General features: G+C 38.8%; 3 protein-coding genes across 5 annotated transcripts in view; 2 read left to right on the forward strand and 1 right to left on the reverse strand.

Annotated features, from left to right (window-relative positions):
- The window catches only part of LOC107601216 (histone-arginine methyltransferase CARM1-like), a 17,061-nt gene extending 13,206 nt beyond the window's left edge, over positions 1 to 3,855 (forward strand). Inside the window, exons 15-16 of the mRNA XM_016293307.1 lie at positions 988 to 1,056; positions 2,600 to 3,855. Of these exons, the coding sequence (XP_016148793.1) occupies positions 988 to 1,056; positions 2,600 to 2,739 (209 nt within the window). The 3' untranslated portion in view covers positions 2,740 to 3,855. The remainder of the gene's footprint in view (positions 1 to 987; positions 1,057 to 2,599) is intronic.
- A 333-nt stretch (positions 3,856 to 4,188) lies between these two features.
- yipf2 (Yip1 domain family, member 2) lies at positions 4,189 to 8,930 on the reverse strand. 2 transcript variants are annotated; one of them, XM_016293331.1, is made up of 9 exons: positions 8,856 to 8,930; positions 7,739 to 7,792; positions 7,509 to 7,651; positions 7,317 to 7,397; positions 6,458 to 6,545; positions 6,207 to 6,323; positions 5,723 to 5,889; positions 5,459 to 5,641; positions 4,189 to 4,525 (listed from the first exon to the last, which is right to left on the reverse strand). In XM_016293331.1, exons 2-9 carry the CDS (start codon positions 7,767 to 7,769, stop codon positions 4,421 to 4,423), a joined length of 915 nt encoding a protein of 304 aa, XP_016148817.1. In that variant the 5' UTR covers positions 7,770 to 7,792; positions 8,856 to 8,930; the 3' UTR covers positions 4,189 to 4,420. The 2 variants fall into 2 exon arrangements, with proteins under 2 accessions (XP_016148817.1, XP_016148816.1); XM_016293330.1 differs by lacking the exon at positions 8,856 to 8,930 and adding an exon at positions 7,876 to 8,107.
- A 59-nt stretch (positions 8,931 to 8,989) lies between these two features.
- Positions 8,990 to 11,097, forward strand: timm29 (translocase of inner mitochondrial membrane 29). 2 transcript variants are annotated; one of them, XM_016293333.1, is made up of 2 exons: positions 8,990 to 9,099; positions 10,126 to 11,097. In XM_016293333.1, the coding sequence occupies exons 1-2, from the start codon at positions 9,003 to 9,005 to the stop codon at positions 10,797 to 10,799; spliced, it is 771 nt and encodes a 256-aa protein (XP_016148819.1). In that variant the 5' UTR covers positions 8,990 to 9,002; the 3' UTR covers positions 10,800 to 11,097. The 2 variants fall into 2 exon arrangements, with proteins under 2 accessions (XP_016148819.1, XP_016148820.1); XM_016293334.1 differs by lacking the exon at positions 8,990 to 9,099 and adding an exon at positions 9,547 to 9,797 and having other exon boundaries at positions 10,126 to 11,096.
- The last annotated feature ends 2,624 nt before the right edge of the window (positions 11,098 to 13,721 follow it).

The raw sequence follows: 13,721 nt of genomic DNA on the forward strand, positions 1-13,721 counted from the left end.
GACCTGCTGTGGTCTGGCTCCAGGGGGCGCTGTTATAGCACCCTTTAGAGTTCAGGCCGAGGCGGGTGAGCCCTCTGAGCTAGGACGGAGTCTGATTTACTGTGGCTCAGCCCTTGACAAGAGGCCTCACAGCACATCAGTTTGCTTTATTCAGAATGCTTCATCCTCTTCTGCATGTAGGACGGAGCTTTGATATCCTACCTTTACCTAACGTATTCTGTGATTTTTTTTTTTCAGGACACGTTTGATATCAGGATCCTGATGGCCAAATCAGTGAAATATACAGTAGAGAGACGCGGGAGCTGATGGCAGGGGGCGGTGGATATTTGTGGTGGTCAATGTGGATATTGTGGCTGAGTTCTTCTGTGTCATCACGTTCTATTAGTTCTACAGCTTCAGTTTCGGAACTTTCACGCTTGGTAACAACATACAGCTGTTCCCTCAACACAGTGAAACAGTGAAAAAGGACCCCTTTCAAACAGTGTCGCGTTCCGAACGTTGTTTAAACAACTTACACCGGTATTGCGTTATTTTAAAAATGAACTATCACTTTAAGAACAAAAGGCTGAGATTCATTTAAAAAAAAAAAAGTGTATTATATTTAAAGGCCATATCATGAAGGATCAAATCTTTCACTTGATCACTTGAGATAAGAGATTATTGTTATGAAAACACCAGTCCCCAGTCCAAATAGTCAAAACAATGACTACTTGGTGCAAAAAACATCACTTTATAATTGTACCTCAGGGAAAAATAGAGTGTATGATATGACCGCTATAATAAGCAATAACCATACTTATTTTAATACTCTTTATAGTACAATTAATCATTGTTATTGAGAGGTTTTCTATACAACAGTACTACAGTTTAAGATTATCTATATCACAGCCTTTCTCCTTTAGCTTCATGTCAAATATTCATGTGTTTCATGTATATCACATTTTATTCTTGTGTAAATTGAAAAGAGATGTCTTTTTTCCCCTCCAGTGAACACAGGGATTGTGAATCACACTCACTCCAGAATGGGTTCTATAATGAGCACCGGAATCGTCCAGGGTGAGTGGCTCTGCTCTTACGGAGTAAAACCAGATTTGAGCTCCTACAGATAAATTAATATTTCTCCCAAAAATTTAAATTCTGTAATTATTTGCTCTCCCTCATGTTGTATCAAATGGAAAAATATGACTTTTGTTTATCTTCAGAACACAAATGAAGATATATTTCATATTCTCTCATCATTTTCATCCAGACATTGAAATTCCACACTTTCCAAAACTTTCATGCATAAAAAATTAGTCACACTTTATTTTAAGGTCCAATTCTTGCTATTAGCAAACTATTAACTATGACTTCTTCATCAATAAACTCCTAATTTGCTGCTTATTAATAGTTAGTAAGGTAGTTCTTAAGTTTATGTATTAGGGATATAGAATATGGTCATGCAGAATATGTGCTTCATAAATGCTAATAAACAGCCAATGTGTTAATATTAGGCATGCTAATAAGCATCTAGTTAATAGTGAGAATTGATCCCTATACTGAAGTGTTACCAAAATTACATGGACATTAATAAACTTTTTGTAAAAGCTTTTATTCATCTATAAATACTAATCAGCGCACATTAAACAGAAGCTCAAATTGTGCTTGCTTGATGTGCAAGAACAAACATATTTGGTTCTCATGTGTCAAGCAAGTCTGATTTGAGTTTCTGTGATGATGAGAGAATATAAAAAAAACTTAATTTGTGTTCTGAAGATGAACGAGATCTATGGGTTTTAGAATGATTTGAGTTTCTGTGATGATGAGAGAATATAAAAAAAACTTAATTTGTGTTCTGAAGATGAACGAGATCTATGGGTTTTAGAATAACTGGTGAAAATGATGACAGAATTTCCCATTTTATTTTCTCTGTCCATACGGAGTAGACCCAGTAAACTCATAATATCAGTAAAAGAGTGGTTTTAAGTGTGAAGGTGTCCATTATTTAATACTGCACTGAACATTTGTGCTTGCTGTGATTTGAATAAGCCTTTACAGTGTGCTGAGTGCCTGCAGATTGATATCTTTAGCCGCTACTGTGTGAATAGTCTCATTGTACTTAGTCTCAAACCATGAGTGTTGTATTTTCTAGATGGCATGTTACATAAAAAAAAATTATTAAAAAAACTTTTGTTCTCTTCTAGTCTCTCCAGTTAGTTTTTAAAGCATCTTACGTAAAGCTGATCCGGTTGAAATTAACCTGAAACTAGGATAATTATACATATTCTTTGACTACTGTACTGATTTGTTGACTACTTAATAAACAGTAGTTTTGAACATCCCCCAATGGTGATTGTATACTTTAGTGGTCACACGAACACTTAACATGCACATACAGCCTTTCAAAATATACTCCCTTTGATTGTATGTAAACACAGGCACTCAACACATGCACACTAGGAAGTTTCCACTTTGAAAACAAACTAGTACCAAAAATTTGTCTCTCACACTACACGAGTAACACCGCTTACACATAAAAACCGAAGCATACTTTGAACATCTGAGAAACCACACGCTCACAAATACAAAGGATGTAATGTTGCTTTTTCTCTCCTCTCAGGGGCCACAACTGCCCAGCAGGGTCCTAGCAGCAGCAGTCCATATTACCCAGTCACCAACCAGTTCACCATGGGCGGCCCGGCTATCTCCATGGCATCTCCTATGGCCATCCCCAGCAACACCATGCACTACGGGAGCTAAGCCCAAGGGACGGCCTCTGCATGTCCATTTACCCCCTACCCCCCAACCCAACCCCTGCAAACTGACCGCAGCCAAATTCAGAATACCAAAACCAATGCACCAGTCTCTGACCATCACTTTATAGCCTCTCTCTCTCTCTCTCTCGCTCTCTCTATATATAGATATACATGTATACGTATGTATATATATATATATATATATTCTAAACTCTGTTTCTCTCACTGGTGTTTTATTCTTACATATCCGTCCCGTGGCCCTATAACGTTAATGTGCGCAGGCATTCAGGCTATTGCATCTCGATTTTCTCAGCATGGGCTTCTGACGGCCATCTCGACTCACCAAGACGTTCGCACTCGCCAGAAGAAACAGACACATGCTCACAAAGTTCATTACGACTACTAGCGCAGTACTGCTGGATCCTGCCTGTAGACAACCATAGTGTAGATAGAGATCGTTTTACTTTCATTCCATTTCTGTGTTTTAATGTAGTGCAGTCCCAGATTTATGTGTCGCTTGGTGTTCCCTGAGGTGAATCCTGAGTATGGATTATCGAGACTGCTTCTGTCAACCTCCGACTCCATATCGACGCAAATCTGACTTGTAAATTGGAGGATTCATTGTTAGTCAATTATAAGGACACAAAGGTTTTAGGAATAGGAATACCAGCACCAAAACCCTCCATTATCAGACAAGGAGGACGGCGGAGTGCTGGGAAGGACAGTCGGCACTGGGGGGAGGAAGACCGATGGATGAACGACATAAACAGTGAGGTCCGTGGACACACACTGACCGCTGCAGCAGGAATTGCAGTATCCTAGTTTACATCCCCCGAACCCTTATCTTGTCGACTTCTGTGTGTTGTGAGACCTGTTGAGGAAAGGAGGAGATCAAGTGATGCCTGACTAGCTATAATTTTCCTCCCCTCTCTCTCTCCTCCCTCTCCCACAGCGGGGATATGATATGATGATAGCCTCATCCAAGACTTTGAAGTCGTATGCACCGCTTCCAGACACTTTTTTTTTCAGTTAATTCAGTTTGATTTAGCAACTTTCATGAGATCATGAGATGAAAAGAACCTTATCTGCTAGTTTGTAGAATTAACTTTTTGTTTTGTTTTTGTTTTCTTTCAAAAAAAAAAAAGCAACAGACAAAAAAAAAAGAGGAGCAAATTAAATGTTGGTGGAGAAGTCCCCAAGTGTGGCAGCTTATAGTAACATTTATTTTGTTGTTCATGGATGACACGGGTGGGGTTATAAAATCAAACTTGGTGGTTTGAGAAGTCGTATGATCTGGGGTGCGTTTTTGCTTTTTGGAAATGCACCCCTGGATGGGTTATAGATGGCAAAGCGGATGCGTCTTAAAAGGGATAGTTTACCCAAAAATGTCATCGTTTACTCAGCCTCATGTCGTTCCAAACCTGTGAGATTCTTTATGTTGAACATGAAATATTACAAGCTAAAGTCATCAGTAAGTCGCTGTGATTTTACTTGTGATCTGAGGGAGGTTATTTTATCTGCTGGGTTAGTTACAAACTGGAAACACTTTCAATGTGTTTGCTGGGAATGCTTGTGTGCATCAAGCATCAGCACACTAATCTGAACTCCATTGCTCAGTTATCATAATTACTACACATTTGTCATGTCCTTTGAATATTAAGTCTCCTAGGTTCCCATTCAGTTGGTCATTGATGCTTTCCCACAGCAAGTGTTGTGTGATTTGCAGCTGGGGTAGTCTGTTGTCCGGAGTGCGATGATCCTGTGTTTGTTGGCGTTTTGAAGAAGTAGAGCTAAACGAGAGATGGAAATGTATTAAATGGTAAAGCTGAGTGTGTTTTAATGGAGGGTGTCATTTTACCAGAAGAAATGGCCAATCAAACTGCATGTGCAGCTGGAAGCGGAGGTAATGCTTAAGTTATTTATTTCAGTCCTTTGTACAGGATACACTATCGTTCAAATAGTTGGGGTCAGTATTATTTATAAAAAATACAGTAAAAACAGTATTTGTGAAATATTACAATTTAAAATTCCTGTTTTCTATTATTAAATATTTAAAAATGTAATTTATTCCTGCGATGACAAAGCTGAATTTTAAGCATCATTTGATCAGTTTTCAGTGTCACATGATCCTAAAGAAATCATAAATACGCGCGCTGACCCCAAACTTTTCAATGGTAGTGCATATAACTTTATAAATCACTTTTAGGCACTATCTGTTGTTCTCAATTACCACATAATTTAATATGAACTCATCCTCTGGCTTGTGAAAATAAACTATCTTGAAACGTTTATTTGCTGTAATATCAAACTGGTTACAATTAAATGTGTTCACGTAAGACTGGTGTGAAAATGAACACTTGCCAGCGGTGTCTGTGCAAAGTAATATCCAATCTCTTAACATGCCATAACCAGCTATAAAAGTAACCAAAGCTACTTGTTAAGGCTGTGCAATTAATCGCATGCGATTTTCATGCGCATCTTGTCAGTAAAGCTGAACCGGCTTTACTGACGAGATGCAATTAATTGCACAACCCTACTACTTGTGCTTTGAATTCACAGAAAGATTACAGGAATTATGGTAACACATAACCAATAATTGCTCCTAAAAAGAGTTTCATAGCTCAAAGAGGAGTCAAAATGATTTTCTGTGGTTATTAACAGCATAGCAGATAGCGTTTAAGGTGTATTTGATTTGGAATAGTCCTTTGAAGAGTCTCTCTCACCTTAAAGCCAACAGCCAGAAGGGCATGAAGTGACACTATTACTGTCATGGTAGCGAATGCTGTTAGTCTCGTGTCATCGCGAACAGCCGGCCAGAACGTCATTACCAACACTGAGCCCGAGATCACCATGGCAATGACAATCAATAGCCACTCGAGCCAGTAGACGGGAATGGTTAATAATATCTGAAAACAGACACCGAGTATGACTTATCAGGTCTAACTTCATGAAGTCTGACCGTGTCTTGAACATCATCTCAAACTTACCGAGGCAGGGATATAAATGAAAAGAGAATAACCATAGACACACACAGTCTCTAAAAACGTGTAACCGCTGATGTGTCTCTCAACACTTTGACGCCACGTTAGGAAGCCCCAAACTCCTAGAGGCACCAGCCATGCATAAAGGAACACAGTGACGGCTGCGATCGAGACTAAAACGGAACAAAATCTTCATTAAGCATATTCATAAGGGACTAGCATAAACATGTTCTTTTAATTAATAAAAGACTCAAATCTTGAATCTATGAGTTGTTGGTTTAAATCAGTGGTTGAGCTTTAGATTCACTGAACCTCAAATCTGATTGGTTGTTCATATAATATTTATACGAAACATTTATATGACTAAAGTAAATATATATAACCGAAAAGTTGTTCTTTTGTATTTGTGAAGTATATTATTAGCTCCAATTACTCTTAAGGTTCTAAAAGAATCATTCTCCACAAATGTCCATGCCTACTGCGGTCTCACCTTTGTTGAATTGAGGTCTGTCGTGAAACCCTGGGTCTCCCATATTACTCAGAAATGTGTAGAGGTCTCCACTGATGGCCACTGAGAACACTAGAGTCACACAGATCCAGAAAGGACCTGACAAGAGGAAGGATAACAAAAACTAAAATGTCTGACAGTTTTGTGATAATCCAGATTCATTCAAATATAAAGACATTGTTTGGCTGTGCTAAGAGGTGTTCTGCGAGATTAAAAAATAATATCTACATTACCATAGAGATCAGGGTTATTTCGAATGTGGTGTTTGACGAAATTCCGGCCTGGGAAAGGCATGACTGAGCCCTTTATCCTGTCCAGCACCTACAATAATAAAGATAACCGTGCATGCAATTACTAGGGCACTAGAGTTGTTGATGCTTTAATTTAAATGTGGTAGTTCCAAGTAGTTAAATGACCAAGCAACCAGGATCTCCCATTAAAATATTTGTAATTAGTTTCAATTTACCAAGACGTGAGATAAAGCTTAAAAGTACTTTTGTCTTAAGAAATTTACACTGAGTTGACAGCATATATTTTTGTCAGTTCATGCATGGAAATTTTGCTGGGAATCGAACCCATGACCTTCGCGTTGCAAGCTACATGCTTTAGGAAAGCTCAAAGAATAAGTGTTTTTTACAAACCTCTTTGTTTAAAACAGGGGTGTCAAACTCAATTCCTAGAGGGCCACAGCCCTGCAGAGTTTAGCTCCAACCCGAATTAAACACACTTGATCCAGCTAATCACGTCCTTCAGGCTAATCTGAAAACGACATGGTTTGTGTGTTGGAGCAGGGTTGGAACTAAACTCTGCAGGGCTGCAGCCCTCCAGGAACTGAGTTTGGCACCCCTGGTTAAAAATATTGAAATGCTTTTAAAAAAAATAATAAAATAACTTTTATCAAATGTACAGTTTGTTAAAAAAAATGTTGTTTATTTCATGGTAATGTGTGGGAATTATTAGTTCACTGTTTTTACCTGTTCGTTTGTTTTGTTTTCATAGTGACTGGGGTGAATTATACCGAATCCAATTACACATAGTGATTGCACCAAGATTCGTAACATAATATGGGGGTAATAAAGAAAACAAATGTACCTGCATTGTATCTACGTTGAAGAATGACTGATAGTACTCAAACGTCCAAAAACCACCAGTTTGTTTTTCACCCCCAAGCAACTGTGGGGAGATTCAAAGAAAATGGTTAATACTAGTGACCCCTAAACTAAGATGCATGTGAAATAATCCGCTTTTTGTAGCCTCAGTTGCCTGTTTGGTTTTGCAGCTCACCTCTGAACTCTCTTGCTGATGGTCTTCGTCGTCTGACAGGTCGACTTTGACATCTCCAGAGAAGGCTGCTGCGCCGGGGCTGGAGATGCTGAGGGTGGAGGCTCCAGGATTTGAAGACAGCAGATCTGCGGCCTCCTCAAACTCTGGAAACGTGCAGAATGAGTATTAAAGCAGAAAGACAAGAACGAGACCAAACAAGAAAGAACACAGAAGACCTACATAAACCTTACCCTGAAACGTTAAATCATCTGGACTAGCCATGACTGGAGATCACAGGATACTATCTGCGCGGGAAGAAGACAACAAAGATAATATAATCCTACGACAGCTGTCACCACCAAAATCATATTTAGACTGATTCGCTCACCTGGCTGCTACAATAAGGTAATCCTGCGCCAATCCTGACAACTTCGACAACCAAGCTTGTTTCGAGCTAGCAGGTACGAAAACAATTGCTTCGTCCGGCCGGATGGTATTTAATCGTATATTGTGGCGAGCTGAGATATAGCAGATCATTAGCCTAATCGACTGTAGCTAGAGTAGGTTTGATACGGTCTCGACACACACAGCGATCAGGCGTTCTCGTCCCCATATTCCACGTCACCTGCAGGGCTCCGCTGCGTCAAAACACAATCACGTGACCGGAACTAAAACTGGTACGTTTTTACCTGTTTTACCTATCTATTTTTTCGAGTATTGATGGCTTAAAGGTAAGTATCAGCAAGGCAGGTTGTGTTATATCCAAGACAAACGTTTTTTTTTTCTTCTCTTTTAAAAAAAAATTGTTTTAGCTTTATTTTGTTTTCATTTAAATGTTTAGTTTTGAAATGTTGTTGTATGCATTTGTCGTTTTTATTTAATATCTTTTATTTTCTTAAATGTGTGTGTATATATGTATATATTTATAGAGTTTTACCTTTTAGTTTTAATTACTTTTTCGTATTTGTAAGTCGCTTTGGATAAAAGCGTCTGCTAAATGACTAAAAGTGAAGTAAAAGACCCTCTGTATCGTTCTTATTTTAGTTGTTGTAAGTAGGCTACTTTGATAAAACAATTTCTTGACTGTTATCTTATAGTTTCATATATTCTACAGTCATATTTATTAATACATACGCATGTGATATTGTCAAAAGTTCTCCGCGAATAAGAATGTTTGCTTGCCAAATTCCACATTCACAGATCCAAATATTTGATACAAATAATTCCAGACCTCTCTTTTTTGTTTGAAATAAAAACTTTAAAAACATTATCTGTGTCCTGTTTCAGTGACATAGCTCATCAGAATGCGTGGTGGAACCGAAAAGGCAATATTTTGTTTCCTTACCGGACCAATAACATTACACGTACCGTGCTCTACGCCATTTTGGCTCAGTAGTTTCACCAGCCTCCGTTGTTACGTTGAGCCAATGTTGGAAACTGTCGGCTGGAAGCTTTTCCTGTGCTTCTTTCACCGTGAACTGTGAACTCTCACACTTCGTGAGTTCATTTGCTAACATGGCCGCCTCGTGGCTGCTGAAGAGATGGTGCTCCACAGCAGCTACAGAGACAACCAAGGGCACAAAGTGGCAAAGACTGGTAAACAGTCGCGCAGGTAAGACTAAGTCACGGTTATTCTTTTTCCTTCAGACATAAGTATAAAAAAATACTGTTTGTATTACGATTAGGAGGTCAGTCACGTGAGCCAAGCGTACATTAGTTGTTATCAGAATTGAGTGCAGGGCGTGTTAATTTGTCTACGGAAATACAGCCGTATTAGTTTGCTAACTCGGTTTTTTTTTAGTCTGTTATTGTGGTATTAAAAATATAATTTCGTATTGCTTTAGTTTTTTTTCTTACTGCATCATCTTTCATACAATATGTGGCAATTGTAAAATTATATTAGCTGAACATGAATCAAGATCTGCAGACCTCTCTTTTTTGTTTGAAATAAAAACTTTAAAAACATTATCTGTGTCCTGTTTCAGTGACATAGCTCATCAGAATGCGTGGTGGAACCGAAAAGGCAATATTTTGTTTCCTTACCGGACCAATAACATTACACGTACCGTGCTCTACGCCATTTTGGCTCAGTAGTTTCACCAGCCTCCGTTGTTACGTTGAGCCAATGTTGGAAACTGTCGGCTGGAAGCTTTTCCTGTGCTTCTTTCACCGTGAACTGTGAACTCTCACACTTCGTGAGTTCATTTGCTAACATGGCCGCCTCGTGGCTGCTGAAGAGATGGTGCTCCACAGCAGCTACAGAGACAACCAAGGGCACAAAGTGGCAAAGACTGGTAAACAGTCGCGCAGGTAAGACTAAGTCACGGTTATTCTTTTTCCTTCAGACATAAGTATAAAAAAATACTGTTTGTATTACGATTAGGAGGTCAGTCACGTGAGCCAAGCGTACATTAGTTGTTATCAGAATTGAGTGCAGGGCGTGTTAATTTGTCTACGGAAATACAGCCGTATTAGTTTGCTTACTCGGTTTTTTTTAGTCTGTTATTGTGGTATTAAAAATATAATTTCGTATTGCTTTAGTTTTTTTTCTTACTGCATCATCTTTCAATATGTGGCAATTGTAAAATTATATTAGCTGAACATGAATCAAGATCTGCCAGTTCTTCACTGTTTTCAGGTGTATGGTGCCGCAGTCTTTTAAGCGATTATAAGGAGGCTTGTCGTGAGGCAGTGCTGGGGGCCCGGGAGCGACCCCTTAAAGCCTCGGTCTACTTGGGGCTTCTGGGAGGAATGTACGCCTGCTATTACACCAACCCTGATGATGCCTCCTTCGAGACCAGCCTGCTAGAAACCTCCAACCGTCTGGCTCTCCTGTCTCCATGGATACGCAGTGGCACCTCAGATGGACACGTTCAGACCCTTGTGAAACTGCGAAACGAGGGCAAGCTGCGCTATGCCAGTCTGGGCATCGCATCTTTGACTTATTACACAGACTATGACTCCGAGTCCAGCCTGTATGAGGCGCGCTGCTCGGCGATCTCTGTGCCCTGGTCAGAACTGCCAAAACGCGTGCTGGATGTGGGCTTTGCGGGATGCTGGTGGGTGCTTGATCATAAAATGAAGGATTTTGATATAAATGAGGAGGAGTTCAGACATCTTCCTCCTGCTTTGGTGGCAACAGTCCCACCGTCACCCCAGATAACAGAAAGGAATGAAAAGCTGCATCAGGAATCATGGAAAGCTGTGGTGATGGGAGACGAGAGCAAAGAATTAGATGGTATACAAAAAGACATGGACACACCTGTTAAAGAAATGGAGAGCAACGCATTAAACAAAGCGCAGACTTCTTAATCAACATGTTAACTTTAATGCTGTAGCTCACATAAAGATGACCCTAAAGAAACGTGCTTGCAAGAGTCAGCTGTTGATAAGAAATGACAAGTAAGAGATATGGTAACAGGAATCATTATTATAATGTGTTTATGGAAATAAGCAACATAGTAATGTAGTCTATTATTTTTACTGCAAAAAAATTTTGTGCATATGTGTGATTGGTTGACTGTAAATATATTAAAACAATTGCAGTGTATGCTGACCTTGTGTTATGTGACAGAAAAGCAGTACATTATCACTACATAAACTGTTGAAAAAAAATAGAAGTTTAAATTTAACAATATTACATTTTTGTATAGAATAATTCATCCGTGAGAAAGAAAAGCAAGTTGTTGTTTTTTGTTGGTAAATTACAATAATGGTGCAATGCATCACACAAATATGTTATAATAAAAAGAATAAAACATAAAATTAATTTAAAAATGAAAAATGTAATCGCTTCAAATAAATGTTGTTCTTCTGAACTTTCTATTCATCAAAGAATCTTGAAAAAAAACAATGATTCACAGAATTTTTGAAAAATATTCCTGTTTTAACAGTATATTTTATACAGCGTTTATGATTAAATAAATGCCCTGGTAAGCACGGTTTCTTGGTAACTAACCAATGATATTTTTGCTGCCTTTCAAAAAGAGTTAATTTTAAAAAGAGTTGAGTTAATTATGTCCATTAATCCCATTACCTTTGACCTTCCATTTCACTGGCTGACTTTGATTCATTTTCAGGGGAAATCCTCTTTTACATTAATCTCTTTACTCTTCCACCCTCTGGCTTGTCTTCCTCCATTAGTCTTTCGCTCACTCCCCCATCCCGTCCTTTCTAAGATGGTTGGTATTGATTCGCTGGCTCCTAGAGCTGCATTCTGCTCTTTTTTTTCTTCTTTCTGATTGGTATCTCAGCTCCTGGAGAGGATAGTTCATTCTCATCGTGCGGTTCTGCAATAAAGCATGCGAACGCCATGCTGACCCGTTCGGTTCGTGTCAAGCTAGACCAGATCATGTTCTCAGTAAAAGGCCAAATAATGAAAGTAAAGGAAAGTACGCACTTAATGATGAAAAGCACTTAAGATGCGCTAATGAAAGTGCAGGAGGCCATTCGAAGACGTTTGTAACTGCGGCAGATCTGTGTGTAACTTAACCCCACTACAGTCAATGTTGAAATAATAATGTCATTAGGGTGCATTTACAAACTGCCTAACAGAAATATTGCACTTGAGTCACTTGAGACGTGTATTAATGAGAGAAGACCTATGGCTTGCTTCAGGCGAAGGCTAAACCATCTGAAATCCTAATGATCCCCTTTTAACTTCTCCGCTGTTATAAACGACTCTTACTGTTGTATATTCAAATGGTCGCTTAGCATTATCACACCGCTGTTATCCAATCACTAAAGATTTTCAGCCGTTAGGAGGATGTTGCTTTAGCCTCGGGCAGCGGTATCTGATGTGCCTCGAACCTCATAATGTACTGAAGCACTCTGTCTGTCCATCAGGGTGTCCGCAGGGACTTGCTAAAATGGAGGGGCTTTTCTAACAGTGTAGTGCTCTCTGCAAGACACTCCCAGCTCAGACACACCACCACTGCGTCCCAGTGCTTTTAAAGTGCTGTCCCTGGCCTGTCGCATTGCCTTCCAGCTCACTGACCTGAGATAACTAGGCAGTAGGAAGCAATGGAGTGGAAGCCCACCATGTTTTTCAGGTAGTGTCGCTGCTGTCTTGTTTGCTTTTTACTTGGCTAAATGATGAGGGAGATGGAAAACTTGCACCCATTCATTTTTGAATTTGTTTCGCCTGTATATTTCATAGATCCTTGGGGTCTCCATCGTCCCAAACAACCTTCTTCCCGTAACCCCATGAAACTGAAATACAGTCTTTAAGGGAAAGCTCAGGCAAAAATGAAACATGTGTCAGCATTTACTCACTCTCATGTTGTTCGAAACCTGTATGACTTGCTTTGTTTTAAAGAAACAAAAAGGAGATATTCTGAAGAATGTTTTTGGTCATACAATGTCTAAAACAGCTCTGGACCCTATTGGAATTGCATAAAAAAAATTATATATTTAATTTTAATATTTATTTAGTTATTGCTGCTTGTTCGAGTTACTTTGTTAAAATGATCTGAAGCAATAAACTTGAACATTTTGTAAAAATGTAACTTTACTGAATCGTTTATTGTTTGGACTACATCAATCATTTTTGTTGACATAATTAACTGGGCAATAGATCTGTAGATCCCAGTACGCTTTGCATGGGACTGCATTAAGAGAACATTTTGAAAGTGAAGTCTGATTTTATGTTTTCAGTAAAGAGGTTAGTTTTTAATGCTCAGTTTTGATGGAGATTTAGAAGAGTTTCTGTTGGTTTTGAGCATAGACTGTATAAGGTTTTGAGTTTACACAATGAGCAATAACTATATACAATAGACCAATTTCAGTGTTTGCAAACAGTGACAGCATTTTTTGTGGGCGGAGTCTATCTGGTGGCAGAAAATGCCAGTTTTAACGTAGCAAGCCATGGAATAAAAGAATAAAAAAGGTAATTTTGAGTTTGTATTTCAAAATTCCGAGATTATATCTCGCACTTCTGATAAGAAAAATCAGCTCGTCATTCTCTCTTTTCCCCTCGGCTCAGAATCATGAGTTTATGTCCCAGACTTCTGACTTTTTTCCCTCAGAATTGACAAACTCGCTATTGTTGAGTTGAATCAAGTTATAAAGTCCGAACTAGGAGATATAAACTTGCACTTGCAAGAAAAAAAAAGTCAGAAATATGAAATAAAATAGTTAAGTGTTATGTAAATTTTATAGGTTTAAATAATATTTCATGCTTTAACTGTAGGGCTAATACAATATGTCCCCTTTGTGAATATTATATAGACCTAT

This window comes from Sinocyclocheilus grahami, unplaced genomic scaffold, assembly GCF_001515645.1.
Source record: "Sinocyclocheilus grahami isolate Dianchi unplaced genomic scaffold, SAMN03320097.WGS_v1.1 scaffold302.1, whole genome shotgun sequence".
NCBI lineage: Eukaryota > Metazoa > Chordata > Actinopteri > Cypriniformes > Cyprinidae > Sinocyclocheilus > Sinocyclocheilus grahami.